The sequence below is a fragment of the Acanthamoeba castellanii genome, assembly GCF_000313135.1.
Source record: "Acanthamoeba castellanii str. Neff unplaced genomic scaffold scf7180000084721, whole genome shotgun sequence".
NCBI lineage: Eukaryota > Discosea > Longamoebia > Acanthamoebidae > Acanthamoeba > Acanthamoeba castellanii.
The window spans coordinates 159,563-179,500 of record NW_004457434.1 but is presented as its reverse complement, the minus strand read 5'-3'; the positions used below and the strand labels follow the sequence as shown (position 1 = coordinate 179,500).

Below are 19,938 nucleotides of genomic sequence, written 5' to 3'. Positions count from 1 at the left end.
ACAACCATGACAAGTCTGACCGACAAGGGGCGTCGGTGGCGGAGAGACGGCGGTGATGGCAGGGGCGATCAGAAGCAGTGGCAGGCCATTCCCAGGCGAGGCGCCACGTCGGGCACAGAGTGAGCTGCTGAGATGTGGACCAAGGTGAGGTGACGTTCGGCAGAGTGGGAGGGTACAGACAGGTTGAGGGCGTGCGTACGATTCGAGGCTTGCTCGGCCACCTTGACCTCGGTGCGGAGCACGGGCGGGTCGTCGGCGTCCTGCTCTACCTCGAGACCCTCACTGTTCCGGCGCATGGCCTCCTCCTTGTGGCCAACCTCCGTTTCCTGCTGTTCGTGGTTGAGGCTACCTGCTGAGCCCACCGACTCAACAACGACTGGTGCTTGCTCGCCTGACAAAGGGGGTGAGGTTCAAGGTTTGCGCTGGCCAGGACGGTCTTAGCTTACCTTCGGAACTCATGGTTGGGGTGGTGATGGGAGGTGGTAGGGGTGGCAGTGGAGGGGGTGCACGTAGGACAGCAAGAGATGACCAAGTGCAAGTACTTGCCGTGTGAGCTGCATGAAGGGGCGGAGCAGGCACCCATTGGTGACACTTGAGAACTTCGACAAGAGGTGCTCTATCTCCACCTTGGAAATCTCAGCGACGCCGACCCGTGGGGGAGGACCACAAGCGGTTTGAGACTTGTAGCTGTTGTACAGCGAACGTACACCTTTTCTTCCTGTCCGCGAGAGTGACCCCTTAGAAGACCGGTGGAATGTTTGTGACAAAGAGTGCCGTAGCCTTGCATTCTCGCCACACAGAGCTGGGCACAAGGCTAACGCCCGAAATACAACACGCTAGCCCAAGTGTGCGTTGTGCGCAGCAAGGGCGTGGGCGGTGAGGGACTCGGAGTCGGCCCACAGAGACCCACAGAAGGGGCAGGCCGAGGGCAGAGCGTTCGGGTCCTGATCTGTCGGCTGGCCCCAGGAGTTGCCGTCGCCGTCGGCTTCGGCTTCGGCTTCGGCTTCGCCCCACCCGTTCCCATCAGCGATGCGGGACTGATCATCGGGCAGCCCCCAGGTCGTCCAGTCAGCAGCACTGAACCCTGTCCAGCCATGCTCCTCCGCTCCGTCCGCTCCGTCCACTCCGTCGGTCCACTTAGCCACCTCCATCGTGGCCTCCGCGTCGTCGTCGGCGTAGCCCGGCGGATAGGTGAACGAGGGGTCGTACAGGGTCGGGTAGTCGCCGTACTGTACCTGGTCGCCCCCAAGCTCCTCGCCCTGGGGTCCGGCCGGCACGGAGAGCGGGTACGGATAGACGGGCTGCGGCAGGTACTCGCTCCAATCGATGCTGTGGTGACGGCTCGGCTGGCGATGGTAGTAGCGACCACCTTCTTCTTCTTCGCCACCGGTACCCTCGGCGTAGTGGGCGGCCGCCTCTTCTTCGGCCTCATACTCCTCCTGCTCGCGGGCGTAGTCGTCCTGCCATTCGTGCCAGTCCTCGAAGAGATCGAGCGCCACGGCCTTGCCCGTCTTGCGCCCGCCCCAGGACGCCACGTCGTGGGTGACGATGCTCTCGCGGCCCTCCTTGACCTTCTTCTCGCGGTCGTCGTGCCGGTTCTCGGGCCTCTCCTCCACCGCCGCCTTCTTGTAGTTCCTCGAGACCAGGTCGTGCAGGCTCATCTTCTTGAACGCTGTGACATGAAATGCTGTCAGTGTCATGAATCAACACTGTGTGCGTGCGTGCGTGTGCGTGCGTGCGTGTGCGTGCGTGATGTGTGTGTCGTGTGTGGCCAAACCTTGCGTGCTGGCAAGGTCGAGACAGGTGTATCCATCCTTGGTCTTGGCCATGACCACATCGTCGCCCACGTACTTCATGATCACCTTGACCACAGCCCTGTGTGGAGGGAAGCTCGAGTTCAGTCATGGCATTCCTGGCCCTGAACGGGGTGCCAAAGGCAGCGTGTACCGTCTCTTGCGCAGGAGCGCGTGGTGAAGGCAGTTCCGGCCTGCCCGGTCCGTGTGCGCAGGATTGGCGCCATGTTCCAGCAGCTCCTTCACCACTCGGGCGTTGGGCTTCATCGCAGCGATCAACTGCATTGAACATAAAACAAAATGGCACATTCATTGCGTTAATGTCTGCGTAGGAGCTTTGGAGTGGATGGGAGCGCCGCGAGAGAGTAAGTACAAGCGGCGTGAGACCGGCCATGTCTTCGGCGTTGACGTCGATGATGTGCGAGAAGGCCGGCTCCGATCGCACGTGGAGAATGTCCCTCACCGTACGCAGCTCACCTTCAAACACCGCTCGGTGCAGATCTGCACACACGCAACCAACCCAACAATGCCAACCGTGGTTGGTAATCAGCAGCTGCTCCAGATCGCGTCCCTTGTGGGGTGGTGGTGGTGCGCCGTACCATTCCAGCCCTTCGAATTGGGGAAGCCAAACTTGTGCGTGCGCCCGCCGTCTGCGGCCAGCACCTTGCCGCCCTTGATGTTGCCCACGAGGAGGGCGATATCGAGCGCCGTGCGGCCCCGCTCGTCCTTTCCGTTGATGTTCAGCGTCTTGGCGCCCGGACCCTCCAGCAGGACCCGCAGGAGCTGCTCGCTGAGCTCCTCGTTGGTCTGCGCGTCCGAATCGGCCTTGACATCCTCCTCGGCCTGCTGCGCCTTCTCCTCCTTGCGCTTGCGTTTGGCCTCCTCGATCTCCTGGCGGCTGACACGCGGCCGGCGCTCGGGTTGAGCGCCGTCGGCCTTGGCATTCTTGGCATTCTTGGCATTCTTGGCCTCTGCCGCCTTGCGCCTCTCCTGGCGCTTGAAGTCGCGTTGGTCCCGCTTCTGCTTGTCCAGCTTCTGTCGGGCGAGCTCCTCGGTGGTCTTGGCGCGTCGGAGGGCGGCGGCCGTGTGGAGCACGCTCCACGCATGGTTGGTGTTCTGCGACGGATCGGCGCCGTGCTCCAGCAGGAGCCGCGTCATGTTCACGTCACCGTGAAGCACCGCGATATGGACCGCCGTCCACTGTGCTCAGCGACATCGCGCAACGCATGACATTCTCGGTTAGTGCGAAGGCCTTCCATCTAGACAAAGCCAAGAGCAGCGGAAGAAGAAGAAGAAGAAACGCACCATATGCGGGTCCATGTCGTTGATGTCAACACTTTTGGCGTCAAGGATCTGCTTCGCGATCTCACAGTTACCGCCCTTAGCCACCGAGTGGAGGAGCGGCCATCGCTGCCGGCTGTTCTTTTGGCCCACTGCATTGCGCCACTTCAGTGGTCAGCACGATCGCCCCGCATGAGATAGAGAGGGAGAGAAGGAGTCGTACGGAGGGCAGAGCCCTGGGACAGAGTGGCACCCATGGCACTGAGCTTCTCGGCCAACGCCCACCGGCCGTTGCCCACGGCCAGGTCGAGGATGGTGTGCTTGCTGGTGCGGTCGTTCACATCGGCACCGTGGGCGACCAGCTCTGTCATGATCGACCATAGCTGCTCCTCCGTGCTGTCCTTGTTCATGTAGGCCATCTGCAGTGGCGACCACCCCTTGCCGTCGCACGCGCTCGCGTCGGCGCCGTGCTGGTTGGGTTGAGTTGAGTTGAGTATTGGGACTGGTCTATGCTCATTGAGGGATGGGAGAGAGGGGTACCTGGAGCAGGCAAGTGACGGTCGGGAGGTGGCCGGCGATCAAGGCCAGGTGTAGGGCAGACCTGCCCTTGGAGTCGGGTGCAGCGATGAGGCCCTGGACCCCCGCGTCGCCGACGTACTTGGCGGCCAAGGCCAGTAGCGTTTCTAGATTGCGTGCGTCGCCGGCCTGAGCCGCGTGATGAAGCCACGTACGCTCGCGCTGTTGTGTCGTTGTTGAGAGGAATTGAATTGGTGGGTGCGGCGGGCTAGGCGTAAGCGTGTCGAGGGGACGAACCTTGTCGACTATGGTGAGCGAGGGCACCGCCCCGAGGGAGAGCAGGTGGTCGATCAGACTCAAGACTTGGTCCCGACAACAGAAGTCGGTGTTTCCCTTCAGCAGACTGAGGGCCAACACTGAGATGCGCCGTAGCATGGGCGGTGAGCAGTGCTGAATAGCATGACGAGAAAACAAGAAGCCAACGTGTACCTGCGCTGACGAGGGGCGTGAAGCCGGTGTTCTGGTCGGGCTGATTGATCTGTGCGCCCTTCGCGACGAGGAAGTCGATCAGTTCGCGCTCGAACGCGAGCGATGCGTGCGGCAAGGCACCGGCTGCCTTGCTGGCGTTGGCCACTGCGAACACCGACGCCAGGACCAGATCGTGCACCGGTGTGCGCCCGGCCCTGGTCATGTTGACGTCGAGCCGGCAGGCGATCGTCAGATTGGCGCCCACCCCAGGGTCCTCGAGTTCGGCACCGCCGCCGCTCTGTCGGCCGTCGATAAAGAGGGTCAGCAGCTGCTTGAGGTGGTCCAGCTGCGTGTTCTTCCGCTTCCGCATGTTGAGCAGGTAGTTCAGCAGCTCGGAGGAGTCGCTCACGAGCGCCTCCATCGCCACCAGCGGCGCGTCGTCCGCGTCGGCGCGCGGTGCGAGAAGCGAAGCCAGAATGGACGTGCTGTTGCCGTAGAGCGCAGTCTTGAGCAGCTTGAGGTAGCTTTGCCCCGAGCCGGCTTCGGTGCGAGCGCCTCTCCTGAACAGCTCCTCGATGATCTTCTCCGCTTGGCGGCGGCGGGTGACCGAGGCGGCGGGGCTCTGGCTCTGGCCGAGACCCTCCTGGGCCACCGACACCGTGCTGACCTCCGCCTTGTCGGCAAATGCCACGCAAAAGGCCGTGGCGAGGGGCGATGTGCCGTCGGCGTTGCAGATGTTGGGATCGGCCCCGGCGTCGAGCAGGATTTTGACCACCTCGTAGTTGGCCAACGTGACCGCTGCAACGACGAGAAGACGACCATAGATTAAATAAATAAAATGAACACAATAATAGGAATGCCGGGGGGAGACGAACCGGTGTGGAGCGGAGTGTAGCCCTTGGCGTTGGTGAAGTTGACGTCTGCGCCCTTCTCCACAAGGAGGGAGATGATGCGAGGCGATCGCTCCTTGAGCACCGACAGGCTGAGCACGGACCAGGCCTGGCTCATCTCCTCCGCACCTTCAGCGGGATGAGGCTCCACATCAGCAGCATCCGCGTCATCGCGGCTCGTCTCACCCTCTTCTGCCTCTTCACCTTGCGCGCCGGCATCACAAAGTTGACATCGGCCCCGTGCTCTGCCCAGAAGAAGGAGAAGAAATCGCGCGTGAGTGGGTTGACACTCGTGTGAGGGCAAGTGGCGGGGGGGCGTATTGTACCGATGAGAACCTCTGCTCGCCGCTCCATGCCCACCCGGCAGGCCTCGAAGAGAGGCGACGTGCGAGAGGTGAACGACAGTTGGTTGGGATTGGCACCGGCCTCGATCAGGCAGTGCATCACTTCCTCCTCGTCGTCCATCTGCTCGCTCTCCACCTCAACCTCGCCCTCGGCGTCGCTGCTCAGCTTCGCCTTCTGCTGCTTTTCGCTGTAGGCAATCGAGAGCGGAGTCCAGCCCTTGTTGTCCTTGATGTCGGGATTGGCATTGTACTCCAGCAGCAACCTGACCCCTTCCAGATCGTGCTTCTTGGCACACATGTGCAGAGGTGTAAAGCCTGGAGACGAGTTGGATGCAACCAACATCAATACCAAGACCAGGGTCAGCGACATCGGGACTACGGCAAAGTGAGGCAAGCTTGAGTTGAAGAACGGGTGTGTGGGTACCTGCAGTGTTCTGTATGTTGGGGTTGGTCCCCTTCTGCGAGAGCAGGAGCGACATGAGCTTCATCTTCTTGTCGGCGTTGGAGTATTCGCAGGCAACATGTAGAGGCGTCCAGTTCGCCTCCGTGCCCAGGTTCGTCTTGATTCCTCTTTGCGACAACAGGAACGCAACTGCATCGACCTATTATTATAGGAACACGGCGTGAGGTTAGTAGCGCGCGTTCCAGAGTCCTATATGCGAAGTAACAGCTGCCACGCACCTGGCCATTCCTCACCGCGATATGCAAGGGCGTCCACCCGGTCAATGTTTGGGTGTTGACGTTCAGCGATTTTGAGCACTTCATCTGGTGATGTGATGCGGCGATGTGAGCTAGGAGAACCCACAGTAGTGCATTTGAATAGGATGAGAGGGCGCATACCACCAGCTGCATCAGGTCCACTTGCCCGCTCTTAGTTGCCTTCCGAAACATCCAGTCCCATCTGCCCACCGAGCGAGAACGGTTTGTGGTGAGTGGATCCTCCCGCCGACATCAGAAGAAGTGAGAGAGCGAGAGTACCGCTTCTGGGAGAAGGTCTGGCCTCGACTGAGAATCAGATTCAACAGCAAGCGCGTGGTGGACCCCTTGCCCTTCTGAAAGGCGAGATCCAGCGGCGTCTTTTTGTCGTTATCCCGCACATCGATCGGCGCTCCGTGCTCGAGCAACACCTAGCGCCGCATCACCACACCAACAATAACAACATGGTAAGATGATGGTGGTTAGGGAACTCGGGTCTGGCTTCGCCGTAGATGAGGAGTCCTGTTCCTACGTACCTCGATTACAGCGTCGTGCCCTCCTTCGGCAGCGGCATGTAGAGCAGTCGTTCCACTCGTGTTCATGATGTTGGGTTTGGCGCCGTACTTGATCAACAGCTTCAACGCCTCCAAATGGCCCAGCTTGCTGGCTGCAGTGATGCCACGGTGACATGAATGATGGTGAGATGTCGTTCCTAAGCACGACTGATCGCAAGTGTGGTGAGAAGCGGAAGCGCACCCAAGTAGAGCGGACTGTGACCTCTGTGGCTGGTGCAGTTCACCCGCACTCCGCTCTTCTCGCCGACCTTCAACGTGTTCTCCAGGTCCTTCAGCCGGTTGAGCAGGATGGCCTTGAACACGCGCTGGTTGGGGTCCTTCTTCTTCCTCACGCCGCCCTTCCGCTTGCCCTTCTGCTTGCGCTCCTGGTGCTTCTTGAAATCGAGGTTGAAGAAGGTCTCGAAGATGTGCGAATCGGTGTTGGCCTTGGCGATGCCCACCGGCTTGCGGCCCTTCTTGTCCTTGAGCGTAGGGTTGCCGCCCACCGACAGTAGGTAGTCGATCGCGTCCTCGAACGCCAGCTCGGTGGCCATGTGTAGCGGTGTCTGACCCTAGGGGGAGCAAAACATGGAGGTTATACCTTTCATGAAGAAAGCAGGTGGGCGATCTGCCCTACAACATGGAGAGACACGTACTGCCTTGTCGCGGAGGTTGACGTAGGCGCCACGCTCAACGAGAAGGTCGAGTGTGCGCATGGTGTCGATTCCTGGCGGAAGACGGACGGCTTCGTGCAGGGCACTACAGCCTGTCTTGCGGCTGCGCATGTCCGGCTGGCTGCCGTTGTCGAGCAGCAGCTGGACGAGGTCCGGATTGCTCGAGCGCACGGCCAGGATGAGGAGGTTGTCCCCGTTCATGTCCATCCGGTGCAGTTCCCGCTTCGTGTCCTGCTCGCCCCCACGCTGCAGGAGCGAGGCCGTCTCCCGCAACCGGCCGGCCGCCACAACATCCCACAAGCCCGTCATCACCTCGTGCTGGTGGACTACGCCCTCTCCGAGTTTCGCCTGCTCGAGGGCCACTTGGGGGGGGGGGTTGAAGGTGGAGTGGCGTGTGGACAGGCGTTGGGTGGAGCTATGACGCAACAAGCCGCTCGACCAGTTCACTTATTCTTGTGGGGCAGACATAAATCACACAATTTGAATTTCCTCCCCACTTTCCCGTCCCGAGAAGGGTTCTCACTCGAAATTTGATTGATAGAACGCAAGGAATGCAGCCGTTATTTGTTTGCGTTTTTACCAAACTTTTCTCGCGGCAGAGGCGAAGAAAGATGGAGCAAACACCTCCTCTGGCGGCGAGGGGGGCGGCAGGTCCGTATTGGCCGCCAGCGCTTCCCGCTCAATGGCACCCTTTTCCTTCGTCCCTCCCTGGCGCCTACTCTGCGCCCTACCACTATGCAGCGCCCTGCTACTGCGCTGCCCCACCACCGTGTTGTTCTCCTGCTCCGTATCTCTACGCCCCCTATCCTCCACATCCCCACCCGTTCCCTCCTGCACCGTACGGGTATTACCAGCCCGACCCGAAAGAGGAGAATGATGATGAGGAAGAGGAAGAGGAAGAGAACGAGCGAGAAGAAGCGATGGCTGAGGACGAAGGCGAGATGGATAATGGCGGTGTGCTGATGGAGCAAGAAGAAGCGCAAGTGGACGAAGGGGAAGAGAGGACGCCTTTCTATGTCCTGTCAGAAGAGGCGATCGCACTGTTCGCTCGCAGTGATGAAAGACGAAGAAAGGAGAAGAACAGGGTACGACCGCAGACCTGCCCGCCCTCAAGCCCACCAAAATGTATCCACCTTATGTCCACACATTCGCTGATTTGACCATGTCTGTGCAGCGACGCAAGGAGCAGGCTAGAGCTCGTGAGGAGGCAAAGAAGGCGCGCTATGCCCGCAAGACAGGAGCCTTCGTCACGCTGAGTACTTTAGGTATGGCATATGTCTTGCCCACCTGCAAAAGGCTTTGGACGCTAGCCTCATCTGCGTGTATGTGTCCGCAGCGAGAGGTGAGGCCGGCGGTGCGTCTGATGAACGGCTCGAACGCGCGCGTCTGTTTGGCACCAAGGGCTTGGACAAGGTCGAGGAGCTCGAGGGAATGTTGACCACCATCTACAACCGCGCTTGCGATCTCAAGCAGCCTGTCGTGTGGCCATCCATGCCGCTCAGGTTTGGTTCCTGACGTCTCGTCCAGCCGCAGGAAAGTGGAACGCTGTTTTTGTGGCGCCCAACGTGCACAGATCCTGCAGCTTTGATGGCGCCACGTCTGCAAAAATGGTGTTCTCTCTGCCTAAAAGGCAAACGCGTGGTAAAGTGAAGGAGGAGAGGATGATGCGCGATCGGAGGCAGACCCTTATGGGGTGCTTCCTAATCTTCTGTTTGGTCGCGTTCCTGGCGCCCACAGCGAATGGCCTCATTCACAAGCTCTCGATCAAGAATGATCGACGTCTCGCATTCCGAATCGAAACATTTGGCTTCTTCACGGGCGGTGTGATGGAGATGGCGATCGAAAACTTCAAGGTAGGCAGCTTGTCGAGTGCAAAAGTTTTGCAAAAGGAGAATTGCCTCTCACGCCCCGTGGCTGCAGGTGGTGGATGACAAGGGCAGTCTTTGGGACGATCTTAGCGCGGGCTTCATCATCAAGCACATTGAGACTGACAGCGGATCCTTCATCGAAGAAACGGATGCTAGCAAATGCGTGAGCCTCCTTGATGAACCTGAAAGGGGCGACACTATCGCTGTGAAGGTGACCAAACCGTACGTGCTCCCCGTTTTTGTTGCGGGAATGGGCGAAAATCCTTCTTTACATCCTCATTTGAATGAGTTTAGGAGCAAGGAGAACGAGAAGCAGTCGAAGGTTATCACCATCGACAAGACTCGCCCCGAAGGCTTCTACACCGTCGTTTTCCTCAACTGCCAGCCTGGGACCTATGTCTCCTTCGACGTACGCGTCGTTCCTCATTTTCCACAACCTCGTTTGCTCTGCCCGTTCGTTACTCACCCTTCGTTCGTGTTCCGCTCCAGCTCACGTTGACGAACTACAACCCCGGCCCCAACTATCTGTCGGCCGGTCTCACCGCGCTGCCCACACTTTACGCTATGCTCTTCGTCGTCTGGACTGTCATTCTGGGCGTGTGGCTCTTCCACTTCATGCGTGGTCAGGGGTAGGCTGCCCCTCCTTTTGCTCTCTCGTTGGCCTGCTTGGCTGTGCACCGTCTCTCGCTGCATCCGTCGAGTCATTGCTAACACGCCACTCGCTTCAGTAAGCGGATCTTCCGCATCCACCACCTGGTCACCGGTATCATTCTCCTTAAGCTGCTCACTCTGCTGTTCGAAGCGGTATGCATACCCCGATCTCTTCCGCACGTCGATCTATCTGTTGTTCTTTTGCTCGATGTGCTGACACGGCTGCGCCACAATGCCAATCTCGGTCTAGATCGAGTTCCACTACAAGAAGACGACGGGCCACCCCGGCGGTTGGGTCATCGCCTACTACATTTTCTCTGGGTGCGTAGGACAGCTCGAGCTAGACTCGCTCCTCTTTCGTGTTCAACAACGCACTTACTTTTTCGTCTCCTGAACTACAGTCTTAAGGGCACCATGATGTTCGTGGTGATCGCGCTGATCGGAACCGGTTGGGCCTTCATCAAGCCCTTCCTTGGGGAGAAGGACAAGAATATCTTCTTGGTAGTGATCCCCCTGCAGATCCTGGCCAACATCGCGATCATCGTCCTCGAGGAGACTGCCCCCGGTTCCCAGGGATGGTTCACCTGGGTATGCATTCCTTTTCCTCGACTTGGTGTACACTCTAGCTCTCTTTCTAACCTGCACCGTGCCTCTTGGCAACTCTAGAAAGAGGTGTTGCGTCTCGTGGACATCATCTGCTGCGGTGCCATCCTCGTGCCCATCATCTGGTCCATCAAGCACTTGCGCGATGCTGCCGCGATCGATGGCAAAGGTAACCACCTCGCTTCAACTCAGTTGTATTCGTTTGCACGTCATGGCCCTGCTCGCGAGCCGCTTCTAACACATTACGGGCGCTCTGCTGCAGCCAAGAGGAACATGGAGAAGCTGAAGCTCTTCAGGGAGTTCTACCTGCTGGTGGTGACCTACATTTACTTCACCCGCATCATCGTTTTCTTGCTCGATGCTACCCTCCACTACCAGTATGTCTGGCTGGGAGAGTTCTTCACCGAGCTCGCCACCCTCATCTTCTGGGGCCTCACTGGGTACACACAACCCACCTCTTCCCTGTTCGCTTGCTTCTTCTACGTGTTTCGGAAGCTTACCATTCGAGTCTGTACAGCTACAAGTTCAGACCCGTCGCGGACAACCCCTACCTCAAGCTGGACGACGAGGAAGAGGACGCCGAGCGAGAGGAGGCCCAGAGGCAATCCAGGACCGAAGCTGGAGAGACCATCGTCATGGAGCCTCTCGAGCCCAAGAACATCGACGTCACCATCAACTAGAGAGCCTTGCGGCACGTCACGCATGTCGTTATCCCCTTTCCCTTCAACAACTGCGAATAAATCTCTCTCTCACGGCACGTCTCCTCTTCAAGCTGTGTCGCCTGTGACCCTCAGCTTGACATCAAGAAGAGGGGCGTAAGAAGTGGGCTCAACCGAAGGGCATCAAAGCAGGTAAATGCCGGCACGCCCCCCCCCGCCTCAGTGGAAATGCCGGCAAAGCGGCTTGGCGCCTTTTTGTGTTTGTACACAAAACTTCGCAGCAAGCAAGCAAGCCACGCCAGAGAGACAAGCGAACATGAAGAAGATGGGCAAGAGCCGTCAGGGACGTCGCTGCCCGCCGCGGAGGCTTGATGAAGAACGTGAACATAAGAGGTATGCTCTGATTCTTCGCTACGGCGTAGCGGCTTCAACTTCAACTCCCATTATCCTCTACACAACGCAGGCAGCGCCAAAACGAGCCGAGGTACGATGATCCTCCTGATACCCCCGGTGTCCGGTATGAGGAGCTGCACCCACGCGGCAAGAAGGTGCGAACTCCAACTCTACCCTTCTCGAGCTATCGATCGTAGGAATCGGCTTTCTCTGATACGCTCGTCGGTTTTCGAGGTCGGGGAGAGGAAACCCGCTTCCTCTCCCTTAAGTGTGTGCAGGAAGCCTCAGCCCGATCTGAGAAAGACTGCCCTTACTCTCCAAGCTACGGAGAACGCAGAGCGCCTGCCCTCCCCCGCTGCCGAGCCCCGCAACGATCATCAGTTGCTGTCGACGCCCATCTGTCGCCGCTCCTCGCTCTTCTCGCCAAGCCCCATGGACCCAAGGTCGCTCTCGCGCAAGAGGAAGAGCCTTAGCTTCGCCTCAAGCGTCGAGGTTTTCGCTTTCTCCCCGAGGGACTCGCCTAAGCTGTTCCTGAAGCTGCGCCAAACGATGAGGGCGCCCGAGCCCGACTCACCTGTCGTCAGGCGCTTGGACTTCGTGTCCGAAGCAGCAACGACCCTGGGTACTCGTGTACTTACTGCACTCGTCTGGTTCGGGCTGGTGGTATTATACCTTCCGTTCCTTCCGTTGCGGCTCATCTACGCCTCCTGCAATCCTGCGCCCGGTACGTCCGGTAGCAAAGTCGTTATCGTTGTGGCACATGCTTACTCGCTGCCTGGTTGCAGGCAGCAAGACCCCAGCTCCTACAAGCGCTCCCACAAGCCCCTCCGCGAGCGAGGCCTCGAAGAGCCGCAGGTTCGTGAGTGCACCCAGGCACCGCACAAGGCCAGAGCAGTAGGCGACTTTATGAAGTGTCTCGGACGCCGAGTCGAGAAGAGTCAATACCACAGGATTCTCCTCTACTTCTTGCCTCCCCTTCCTCTCGTCTTCACGCCCAGCGCGATCACGGTGTTGCTGTCCATGTTGTACGCCGCGAGCGAGAGGTTGTCCTTCAAGAAGCCCAGACCGACCGACTCCAACTTCTGTTTGGCCGGGGGCATCCCGCCGAGCTGGTCCCGCACCAAGTTCTTGAGGTCCGTAATCGTTTGCCTGAACGTTCAGTGCACGCGTGAGAAGAACCGAGTAAGTCGCATCCGAGCGTTTAGCTGAACTTCAGAGGAGGAAACGTACTTGGGGTCCATGCTGAACTCGAGCGTCTGGCCGTCGAAGTTCCACTCTGGCTGCGCGCCCTTTTCGGAGGCCGGAGGCACCGTCACCTTGATCGTCACCGGGCCAGGGTGGCTCGCGATGAACTCCTCCTCGGGCACGAGGCTGGGTCCGGTCTTCTGCTTCTTGAGCGACGGCTCCTCTTCCTCCTATTATTCGCGTATTTACGCGTCACCGCCGCGTCAGCAACGTACTTCAAACGCGCATTCGAAGAAGACAAGAACGCATCAAACGCAGGCGCGCGGCGACGTACCTGTCCGGGCGCGGGAACGCCGTAGCCCGGAGGCGGCATGCCAAACGGCGGCATTCCCTGCATGTGGGGCGGCATGCCGGGCGGGGCCATACCGGGCATGGGAGGCATTCCGGGCATCCCGTAGGGCATCATGCCAGGCGGCATACCCGGCGGCATTCCTTCGTGATGGCGCAAAGGGGGGGGGGAGATAAGGTGAGCGAAGAAGACGGCGACGAGCAAGACGTTGAAGGTGTTGAGGAAGAGAGAGTGGGGCGTACCCATGGGCGGCATCCCAGGAGGCATGCCGGGCATTCCGAGGGGGCGTGGCGGTTGGCCGGGTGCGCCCGCGCCGGGCGGGAGCTGGCCGGGGCTGGGCAGGAGCGGCTGGCCGGGAGGCCCGGGCGGCTGCTGGCCGGGGGCGGGGCCAGGGGCAGCCGGCTGGGTGGTCGAAATGGCCGGGCCGATCTTGGGGCCGCGGTCGGCTTCGGCCTTGGCAATGGCCTTGGCCTTCTCCTCGGGCGTCATGCCGGCCATCACCGCCGAAGCCGTGGCGGCGATCGAGCCCGTGTGACCGTCCCAGATGATCTTGGGCTGTTGCCGGCGGTTCTCTTCGGCCTTGCGCGCCTCCTCCTCTTCGTCAAAGATGTCCGGACGGAGCGCGCTCAGGTTGCGCAGGTTCTTGCTGATCTCGTCGCCCTCGGCCAGCGAGCTCTCGCGGCGGCGCTTCATCTGCTCGAGCTTCTTCTGACGCGCGATGGGGTCGAGCAGCTCGATCCGCATGTGCTCCTCCATGTCCTCGAGCGGGATCTTCTCGCCGCACTTCGGACAGATCGAGTACTTGAGCGCCTCGGAGGTGCCCACGCTGGGCGTCGGCCTCGGCGCTTCGCCCTTCACGATTCGGATCTCCTGGTCATCGAGGTCCATCTCCATCTCCACGTCCATGTCCATGTCATCGCCCGCGTCCTGCTTCTCGTGCTTGACGGCCGCTCGCTCGGCACCACCGGCCTGCGCCGCGCCTGCGCGAGCGGCCGGCGGCTTCATTTCATCATCGTCGAACACGATGGTCTCCACCACCACAAAGTCGTGCCAGTCGATGAGCGCCCGCTCCATCCTCTCCTTCTCTTCTTCGTTCTCTTCGTCCTTGAGTCGCTGCTGGTGCTTCTCCCAGTCGACTCGGTCGAGCAGGCCCTCGTAGATCTTGTGCTTGTCGAGGAGCGCATCGAGCTTGGTGTTGAGGTCGTGCGGCGGCATGAGCACCTTGGTGTAGGCGTCGACCAGCGTGTTGAAGAACCTGTGGAGGTAGTGCTGTGGCTTGAGGAAGTCGAACTGCGGATTGCGCTGCTCCCTGTTGAGCAGGCCCAGGTAGAAGTGCTTGCCGTTACGGGCCACGAACTGCGCCGCGAGCTTGATCACCTCCCTGCACACACGCGCACACGACGACAACGCGTCACGCGATCACGATCACATTTGTGAGAATTAAAGGAAGAGAGGCACCGCCGGGCGGGCGCTGTGGCGAGTGAGAGTGAGAGAGAGAGAGAGAGAGAGAGAGGCGAGCGTACAGGTCGAGTGCGGTGAGCAGCTCGGGTATGTCGATGATCCACTCCTCGGGCTCGGGCGCCTTGAGCGGTTTTGCCGGCTTCGCCTCCTTCTCCGCCACGGTCTTCTTGGTCGGCAAGGCCGATATGGAGGCAGCCTGCGGCAGAGGGCAAACGAAACGCCCATCGAAGAACGAATTGTGATTAGGGCTTAGGGAGAGAGAAGCATAAAGTTGATGATTTGTTGGGGGGGTACCTCTGCGCCGTCTTGGCCGGGAAGAAGGCCTTTCAGTTCTTGAATGCGACGCTTGTAGTAGGCATGGAAGGGATCTGTGGAAGAAGGAAGCTGAACGTCGCGCTCTGTTTCTCGTTCGACAGGATCTTGTGCTCGAACGCGGGACCATTTCGTGCCACGAAATCGGCAGTCTTGTCAATGACAGCTGGAGAGGCGAGGAATGTTGTCAATGACCGAAAATTGAGAGAAGAGCTTGGGGGGGGGCGAAAATGAATGCAATTGTTTGCCTGTTCTACGCACTTCGCTTTTCGGGAGGGATGTTGGCTGCCAGCGTCGCCATCTTCCACTTCAGCCGCTGATGCGCACTCTGATCCAAAATCTCCTCTGGGATTTTTTTTGTTTATTGCAAGGAAAAAGGCTGATTTCTTCCGGAAGAAGCCGGTTTTATCCAGGCATTCAAGCCACAGGACAAAAGCCGTATTTTCCGGGATTTCCAACCCTTCTCTCTTTTTCTCCCTCTCCATCTCGCATCGTCCGTCGCAGCAGCGTAGGGTAGCCCAGGTTCGGCCCCCATCCAACGATCTTTGAGGCCCACACGCCTTCCCCTGGTGAACAGGCTGAGAGCACCTTCGCTGTGATGCTTACCCTGTGATCCGCTTGACATTTACAGAATGACTCAGCCCCTCATCAAGAAGCGCATTGTGAAGAAGCGCACCAAGAAGATCGCCCGCTTCCAGTCCGATCTTTTCCTCCGCGTCAAGGTAAGTGCTGCCATCCTTTTGCCACAGCATCTTTTTTTTTAATTCACACCAATTCATCAATGCTTACCTTATTCTATTCTTTATCACCGTCATCCTGCAGACCTCATGGAGGAAGCCCCGCGGTATTGACAACAGGGTGAGGAGGAAGTTCAAGGGTTCCCTCATCATGCCCAAGATCGGTTACGGATCGAACAAGAAGACCAGGCACATGCTGCCCAACGGCTTCCACCGTTTCCGCGTCTACAACGTGAACGACCTCGAGCTCCTCCTGATGCACAACCGCAAGTACGCCGCCGAGATCGCCCACAACGTCTCCTCCAAGAAGAGGAGGGAGATCATCGAGAGGGCCGCCCAGCTGAACGTCAAGGTGACCAACGCCAGCGCCAGGCTCAGGACCGAGGAGAGCTCGTAAACGAGAAGCCTTCACCCTGTCTGTTCTTAAATACAGTTCTTCCCACAGAAATCTTTATTCTCATATCTTTTATCATTTTTTACATTTATAGCATGCGCTGAGTTTCTCTGGTGGAAGATGCACGCAGCTTGCCACCGGCGGCGCGACTCTCGTGGTCGGCGAGGGAGGCTGCGACACAGAAGATGGATCCACCCACGAATGCGACGATGGCCAGCATCCAAAAGATGGACGCCATTTCTGTGTAGTTGAACATGCTACTCAAACTGCTCATTGTCTGCTGCGTTTGCTGCTCTCGCTGTGTTGATTATTTTCTTTGTTGTGGCGTGGTCACGCCGTGGTGTGGGGCGTTTACAGCCAACCACCAAAAGGAACTCAACGAGAAACACACTCCATTCCGCAAACCAGGTACACGTGTGCGCGGTGAGGAGTTGATGTGTTTGGAAGACCCTCCAACAGAGCACTTGCGAAGCACTTTCGCGTTCCTCTGTCTGGCGAGCCGTGGGGTGGTCTGCGGAGGCAACCATCTCCTCAGCCGCGATCGATAGAGCTGGGATTGAGAAGGAAAGAGAAGGGGGGAAGAGAGCGTGTCCATGAAGGCCGCGGTGGGGAGCTCGGCCTCGATACCCTTGCGCTTGCGCACACCGAGCACGGCCTCACCGACCGTGCTGTTGGGGTCGAGCGGATCGCCGCTCATGGCCTGCCATGGTCGAACACGCACTAGGCTCATGAGCCCTGAACCTCGGGCGAGCGGAGAGCTGCGCAGCGTGGAGCACGCGGCGCGCAGTGGGGATGATCTGGCCGGCGTCACGGTGGATGGCGTCGGCGTGGAGCGGGACGTCGGCGAGGTTGAAGCGCGCACTGCGCATGACCTCGCCGCACAGGGCTCCTTCGCGCGTGGCCCATCGGAAGGCGCTCACGAACGAGTCCTAGATCTCGCTCACCGACGGAATGCCCAGGTCGCGTCGAAGAGCGCGTTGTGTCCGGTCATCTCCGGCCCCAGCACCAGATCTTGCGCGACTCCAGCAGGTCCCAGCCGAAGCGGTAGGCCAGCTCTCTCCCAAGCACCGAGGCCCGAGCGCGAATGTTGGTGCCGCTCTTGACGGCGTCGGCCAGGCCCTCGGGGAAGGGGTCGGCCGATACCCACAACTTGGCGAGACACACCTCGGGCGTCCGCTCGGTGACGGTCTCCCTGAACGAGGTCATCAGGTCTGACGGGTGGAATTCCACTCGCGACAGGTCGGCCAGCTCGGCGAGCACGGCATACAGGTGGAGCTCGCCCGCCGAAGCCACGATTATCTCGCCCGTGGCCTCATCGATGGAGCACTGGACGCACAGGTGCCGGACTTAATAAGGAACTGATCGAGACCGACCAGGCCCACCGTGTTACCGGCAGGCACGCTGCCCATGCTATCGAAGTAGCTGCCCATGGCGATGCACACCTTCTGGATGGTCTTCACATACAGATCCGACCGTACAACGTCACACGCAAGAAAGAGTGACCTCAGAACCGAGGGGGCAGGGGCTGTGGCGGGGGAGAGGTGCGGCACACCTTCTGGCCGGGTATGTTATGTACTCCGGGCCGAGAATGCGGACCGTCTGGCCGGTCCTGAAGCACGTTGTCGGTTGGGACGCACACGCCCTCCACACAGTCGACCACCACCAGCGCTCCGTCAGCCACACACAGCGCAGCGGTCACCTCCGAAGAGAAGTCGACATGGCCCGGCGAGTCAATGAGGTTGAGCAGGAAGCCCTCGGGGAGGACCCTGCTGGGCGGCGCCCTCCTCACCAGCGGCAGGCGCCTTCCGGTCGGCATTGGGCAGCTCAAAGTAGAGCGAAAGACCGGTGGACTTGGTGCTCCTGCCGCCCTGCGGCTCTGCCTCGCCGTCGGTGACGGTCACGTTGCGGATGTTGTCCTGCGCCTTGTACAGTTGCGCCTTCACGAGCTCGTTTGTGGTGAGGCCCAGAAGCACTTTTTGGCGTTCAGCAAACAAATGGATTGTTGGTTTGAACAATAAATCGAATTATTGTCTGTTCGAACTCGTACTGCCACGTCACGGGGCTAGTTCAGCCCGCCACGTCAGCAACCTACGGTCTTGCTCCGTTGTCGGCGGTTCGAACTCGTTCGACCACCTTAAGAAATCCCCCGCCGCTCGCAGTGAGGTGCTGTTGGCTTACCTTTTCGCCCCACAAAGCCCAACTTTTCGCCCGACCAAGAGAGCATGGACCTGGACAGCTTGGAACAAGGGGAGGAATGTAAACAATTTTCACATTGTAACTTCGGTGTCAATACAAACCGCGGTCACAACGGCGAAGCACAACACACCTAATAAGATGGACAGGGCGGTGTTGGTGTTGGTGTTGTGGTGCTGTGTGTTGGTCTCCTCGGCGGCTGGCGAAGAGGGCTGTGGCGGTCCGCTGGCGGCGAATTTTCCTGAAGGGCGGAGCGAAGTCTACATCGCGAGCGGCCTGGCGCAGAGCTTTCACGTCAAGAAGACCAGCCGCGTCACGTCCTTCACTTCCCACTTCTGGACAATCCGTACCCCGACCTCACGCCTTCGTCTTCGTTCTTTGTTGCCCCGATGTTTTTATGCGCTTTCTTCTAAGGACGTCGCCGACGCAGGTAACGGTTCGGTACTCGAGTCCCTGGCGATCCACAGCGACCAAGCCTCCAACCCAGGCCCCGGGCCGGCGCTGACCAACGCTACTTTCCATGTGGCGTCGGTTCCGTATGGCGAGAGGGAGCGGCGGACGTTCAACACAACACGGCCCGGGGGCATTCTGCTCACACCGGGCCACTACTGGCTGGTGGCAATGCTGCCCGGGAGTATGGGCTGGCTGTGCAATACCCCCGCCGTGCAAGACCCAGAGCTGCCCCTGGCCGTCCTACGCGGGTTGGCAGTCGCGGCCCGCCCTGGCAGCTGGGTCGTACACAACCAGCCCGATGAGCGCGTATTCACCCTCGGGCTCAACGGCTGCCGCGCGGAAGAGCCCACACCCTTCCCACCTCACAAGGGCGGCGGTGATGACGGTGACGCGGGCACGACGGTGGGGATCGTCCTGGGCGTGCTGGCTGCTATCGGCCTGATCGGTGCAGCGGCCGTCGGCCTGGCCGTGTGGGTCAGGAAGCAGCGAATCACAGTGCACTACCAAGCCGTGGACGGTGGCATCTCTTCGGAGGAGCTGTAGCGGGCGATTGCCCCTCATGTAAAATAAAGGCGAACGAGTCGGAATCCAGCTTTGCCTCATAACATTGATTCTGCTTTGGCAAGTATCGTGCCCCTCTCGAGAGCTAAGGACTGTGAAACCCGTGGGCGAACAACGTGATAACAGACGGATACGGCCATACTGCGCAGAAAGCACCGCTTCCCATCCGAACAGCGAAGTTAAGCTGCGCCAGGCGGTGTTAGTACTGGGGTGGGCGACCACCCGGGAATCCACCGTGCCGTATCCTTTTGGCATTTGCAGGCACACCCCCTCTCACTCATCCTTTGCTTCTTCACTCTCGATCGATCGACCTGGAGGTTTGATCTCTTTTTGATTCTTCTGGGCATCTCACAACCCAAACAACAACTGCGAGGGCAGTATGCACGCGAAGCCGTCCTAGCTCAGTCGGTAGAGCGCAAGACTCTTAATCTTGTGGTCGTGGGTTCGAGCCCCACGGTCGGCTATCATCTTTTCCCCTTTTTCTCTATCCGGCCTTTTGTTTTGAATGGGGGTTGGTCGCCTTCCACCACGCCGTCGCCCTCTACCACGCCATCCCCCTCCAACTCGGCCACGCCGTCGCCCTCGAATACGCCGTCGCCGTCCACCACTCCGTCACCTTCCAACACGCCATCGCCCTCCAACTCGGCCACGCCGTCGCCTTCTAATACGCCGGCGCCGTCGAACACGCCGTCGCCTTCTAACACGCCATCGCCGACCACCGCGCCGCGTCGATAAACAAGGTTGGACAAACCAAAGTGGCTGCTCAAAGCTTGGCCCAGTACTCGTTGAGCCACTTCTCGATGAGCATGGCCTCCTGCTCTCTCGCGCGCTGCACGTAGACCGGGTCCTCGGGCGAAGGCGCCCAGAGGTCGAGGTGGTGCGCCGCCTGCAATCGGGCACCAG

General features: G+C 59.6%; 10 protein-coding genes across 10 annotated transcripts; 4 read left to right on the top strand and 6 right to left on the bottom strand.

The window, feature by feature from the left end:
- Nucleotides 1-68: 68 nt before the first annotated feature.
- ACA1_383480 (uncharacterized protein) lies at nt 69-459 on the bottom strand (the record flags this gene model as incomplete). The annotated part of the gene is made up of 2 exons (XM_004338782.1): nt 69-349; nt 447-459. The coding sequence occupies 2 exons, from the start codon at nt 457-459 to the stop codon at nt 69-71; spliced, it is 294 nt and encodes a 97-aa protein (XP_004338830.1).
- A 377-nt stretch (nt 460-836) lies between these two features.
- On the bottom strand, nt 837-7,525 carry ACA1_383470 (Ankyrin repeatcontaining protein; the record flags this gene model as incomplete). Its single annotated transcript, XM_004338781.1, has 21 exons — nt 837-1,235; nt 1,278-1,672; nt 1,778-1,875; nt 1,948-2,072; nt 2,167-2,294; nt 2,393-2,993; nt 3,099-3,226; nt 3,298-3,544; nt 3,615-3,779; nt 3,888-4,006; nt 4,080-4,856; nt 4,934-5,077; nt 5,275-5,607; nt 5,717-5,894; nt 5,974-6,057; nt 6,133-6,193; nt 6,271-6,419; nt 6,525-6,651; nt 6,745-6,767; nt 6,788-7,114; nt 7,199-7,525. The coding sequence occupies 21 exons, from the start codon at nt 7,523-7,525 to the stop codon at nt 837-839; spliced, it is 4,935 nt and encodes a 1,644-aa protein (XP_004338829.1).
- Nucleotides 7,526-8,136: 611 nt separating this feature from the next.
- ACA1_383460 (uncharacterized protein) lies at nt 8,137-8,731 on the top strand (the record flags this gene model as incomplete). The annotated part of the gene is made up of 3 exons (XM_004338780.1): nt 8,137-8,301; nt 8,391-8,481; nt 8,553-8,731. The coding sequence occupies 3 exons, from the start codon at nt 8,137-8,139 to the stop codon at nt 8,729-8,731; spliced, it is 435 nt and encodes a 144-aa protein (XP_004338828.1).
- A 146-nt stretch (nt 8,732-8,877) lies between these two features.
- On the top strand, nt 8,878-11,018 carry ACA1_383450 (G protein coupled receptor, putative; the record flags this gene model as incomplete). Its single annotated transcript, XM_004338779.1, has 10 exons — nt 8,878-9,069; nt 9,137-9,306; nt 9,379-9,493; nt 9,574-9,713; nt 9,813-9,888; nt 9,986-10,056; nt 10,137-10,300; nt 10,406-10,507; nt 10,601-10,778; nt 10,856-11,018. The coding sequence occupies 10 exons, from the start codon at nt 8,878-8,880 to the stop codon at nt 11,016-11,018; spliced, it is 1,371 nt and encodes a 456-aa protein (XP_004338827.1).
- Nucleotides 11,019-11,767: 749 nt separating this feature from the next.
- ACA1_383440 (uncharacterized protein) lies at nt 11,768-12,088 on the bottom strand (the record flags this gene model as incomplete). The annotated part of the gene is made up of 2 exons (XM_004338778.1): nt 11,768-12,008; nt 12,063-12,088. 2 exons carry the CDS (start codon nt 12,086-12,088, stop codon nt 11,768-11,770), a joined length of 267 nt encoding a protein of 88 aa, XP_004338826.1.
- Nucleotides 12,089-12,349: 261 nt separating this feature from the next.
- Nucleotides 12,350-14,998, bottom strand: ACA1_383430 (surp module domain containing protein; the record flags this gene model as incomplete). Its single annotated transcript, XM_004338777.1, has 7 exons — nt 12,350-12,539; nt 12,621-12,805; nt 12,910-13,067; nt 13,167-14,305; nt 14,448-14,581; nt 14,680-14,849; nt 14,959-14,998. The coding sequence occupies 7 exons, from the start codon at nt 14,996-14,998 to the stop codon at nt 12,350-12,352; spliced, it is 2,016 nt and encodes a 671-aa protein (XP_004338825.1).
- Nucleotides 14,999-15,329: 331 nt separating this feature from the next.
- Nucleotides 15,330-15,831, top strand: ACA1_383420 (ribosomal protein L32, putative; the record flags this gene model as incomplete). Its single annotated transcript, XM_004338776.1, has 2 exons — nt 15,330-15,419; nt 15,520-15,831. The coding sequence occupies 2 exons, from the start codon at nt 15,330-15,332 to the stop codon at nt 15,829-15,831; spliced, it is 402 nt and encodes a 133-aa protein (XP_004338824.1).
- A 653-nt stretch (nt 15,832-16,484) lies between these two features.
- ACA1_383410 (elongation factor2, putative) lies at nt 16,485-17,644 on the bottom strand (the record flags this gene model as incomplete). The annotated part of the gene is made up of 5 exons (XM_004338775.1): nt 16,485-16,520; nt 16,605-16,689; nt 16,835-17,154; nt 17,211-17,282; nt 17,381-17,644. 5 exons carry the CDS (start codon nt 17,642-17,644, stop codon nt 16,485-16,487), a joined length of 777 nt encoding a protein of 258 aa, XP_004338823.1.
- A 518-nt stretch (nt 17,645-18,162) lies between these two features.
- On the top strand, nt 18,163-19,017 carry ACA1_383400 (uncharacterized protein; the record flags this gene model as incomplete). Its single annotated transcript, XM_004338774.1, has 2 exons — nt 18,163-18,367; nt 18,452-19,017. 2 exons carry the CDS (start codon nt 18,163-18,165, stop codon nt 19,015-19,017), a joined length of 771 nt encoding a protein of 256 aa, XP_004338822.1.
- Nucleotides 19,018-19,499: 482 nt separating this feature from the next.
- Nucleotides 19,500-19,843, bottom strand: ACA1_383390 (uncharacterized protein; the record flags this gene model as incomplete). Its single annotated transcript, XM_004338773.1, has 2 exons — nt 19,500-19,794; nt 19,818-19,843. The coding sequence occupies 2 exons, from the start codon at nt 19,841-19,843 to the stop codon at nt 19,500-19,502; spliced, it is 321 nt and encodes a 106-aa protein (XP_004338821.1).
- Nucleotides 19,844-19,938: the final 95 nt, after the last annotated feature.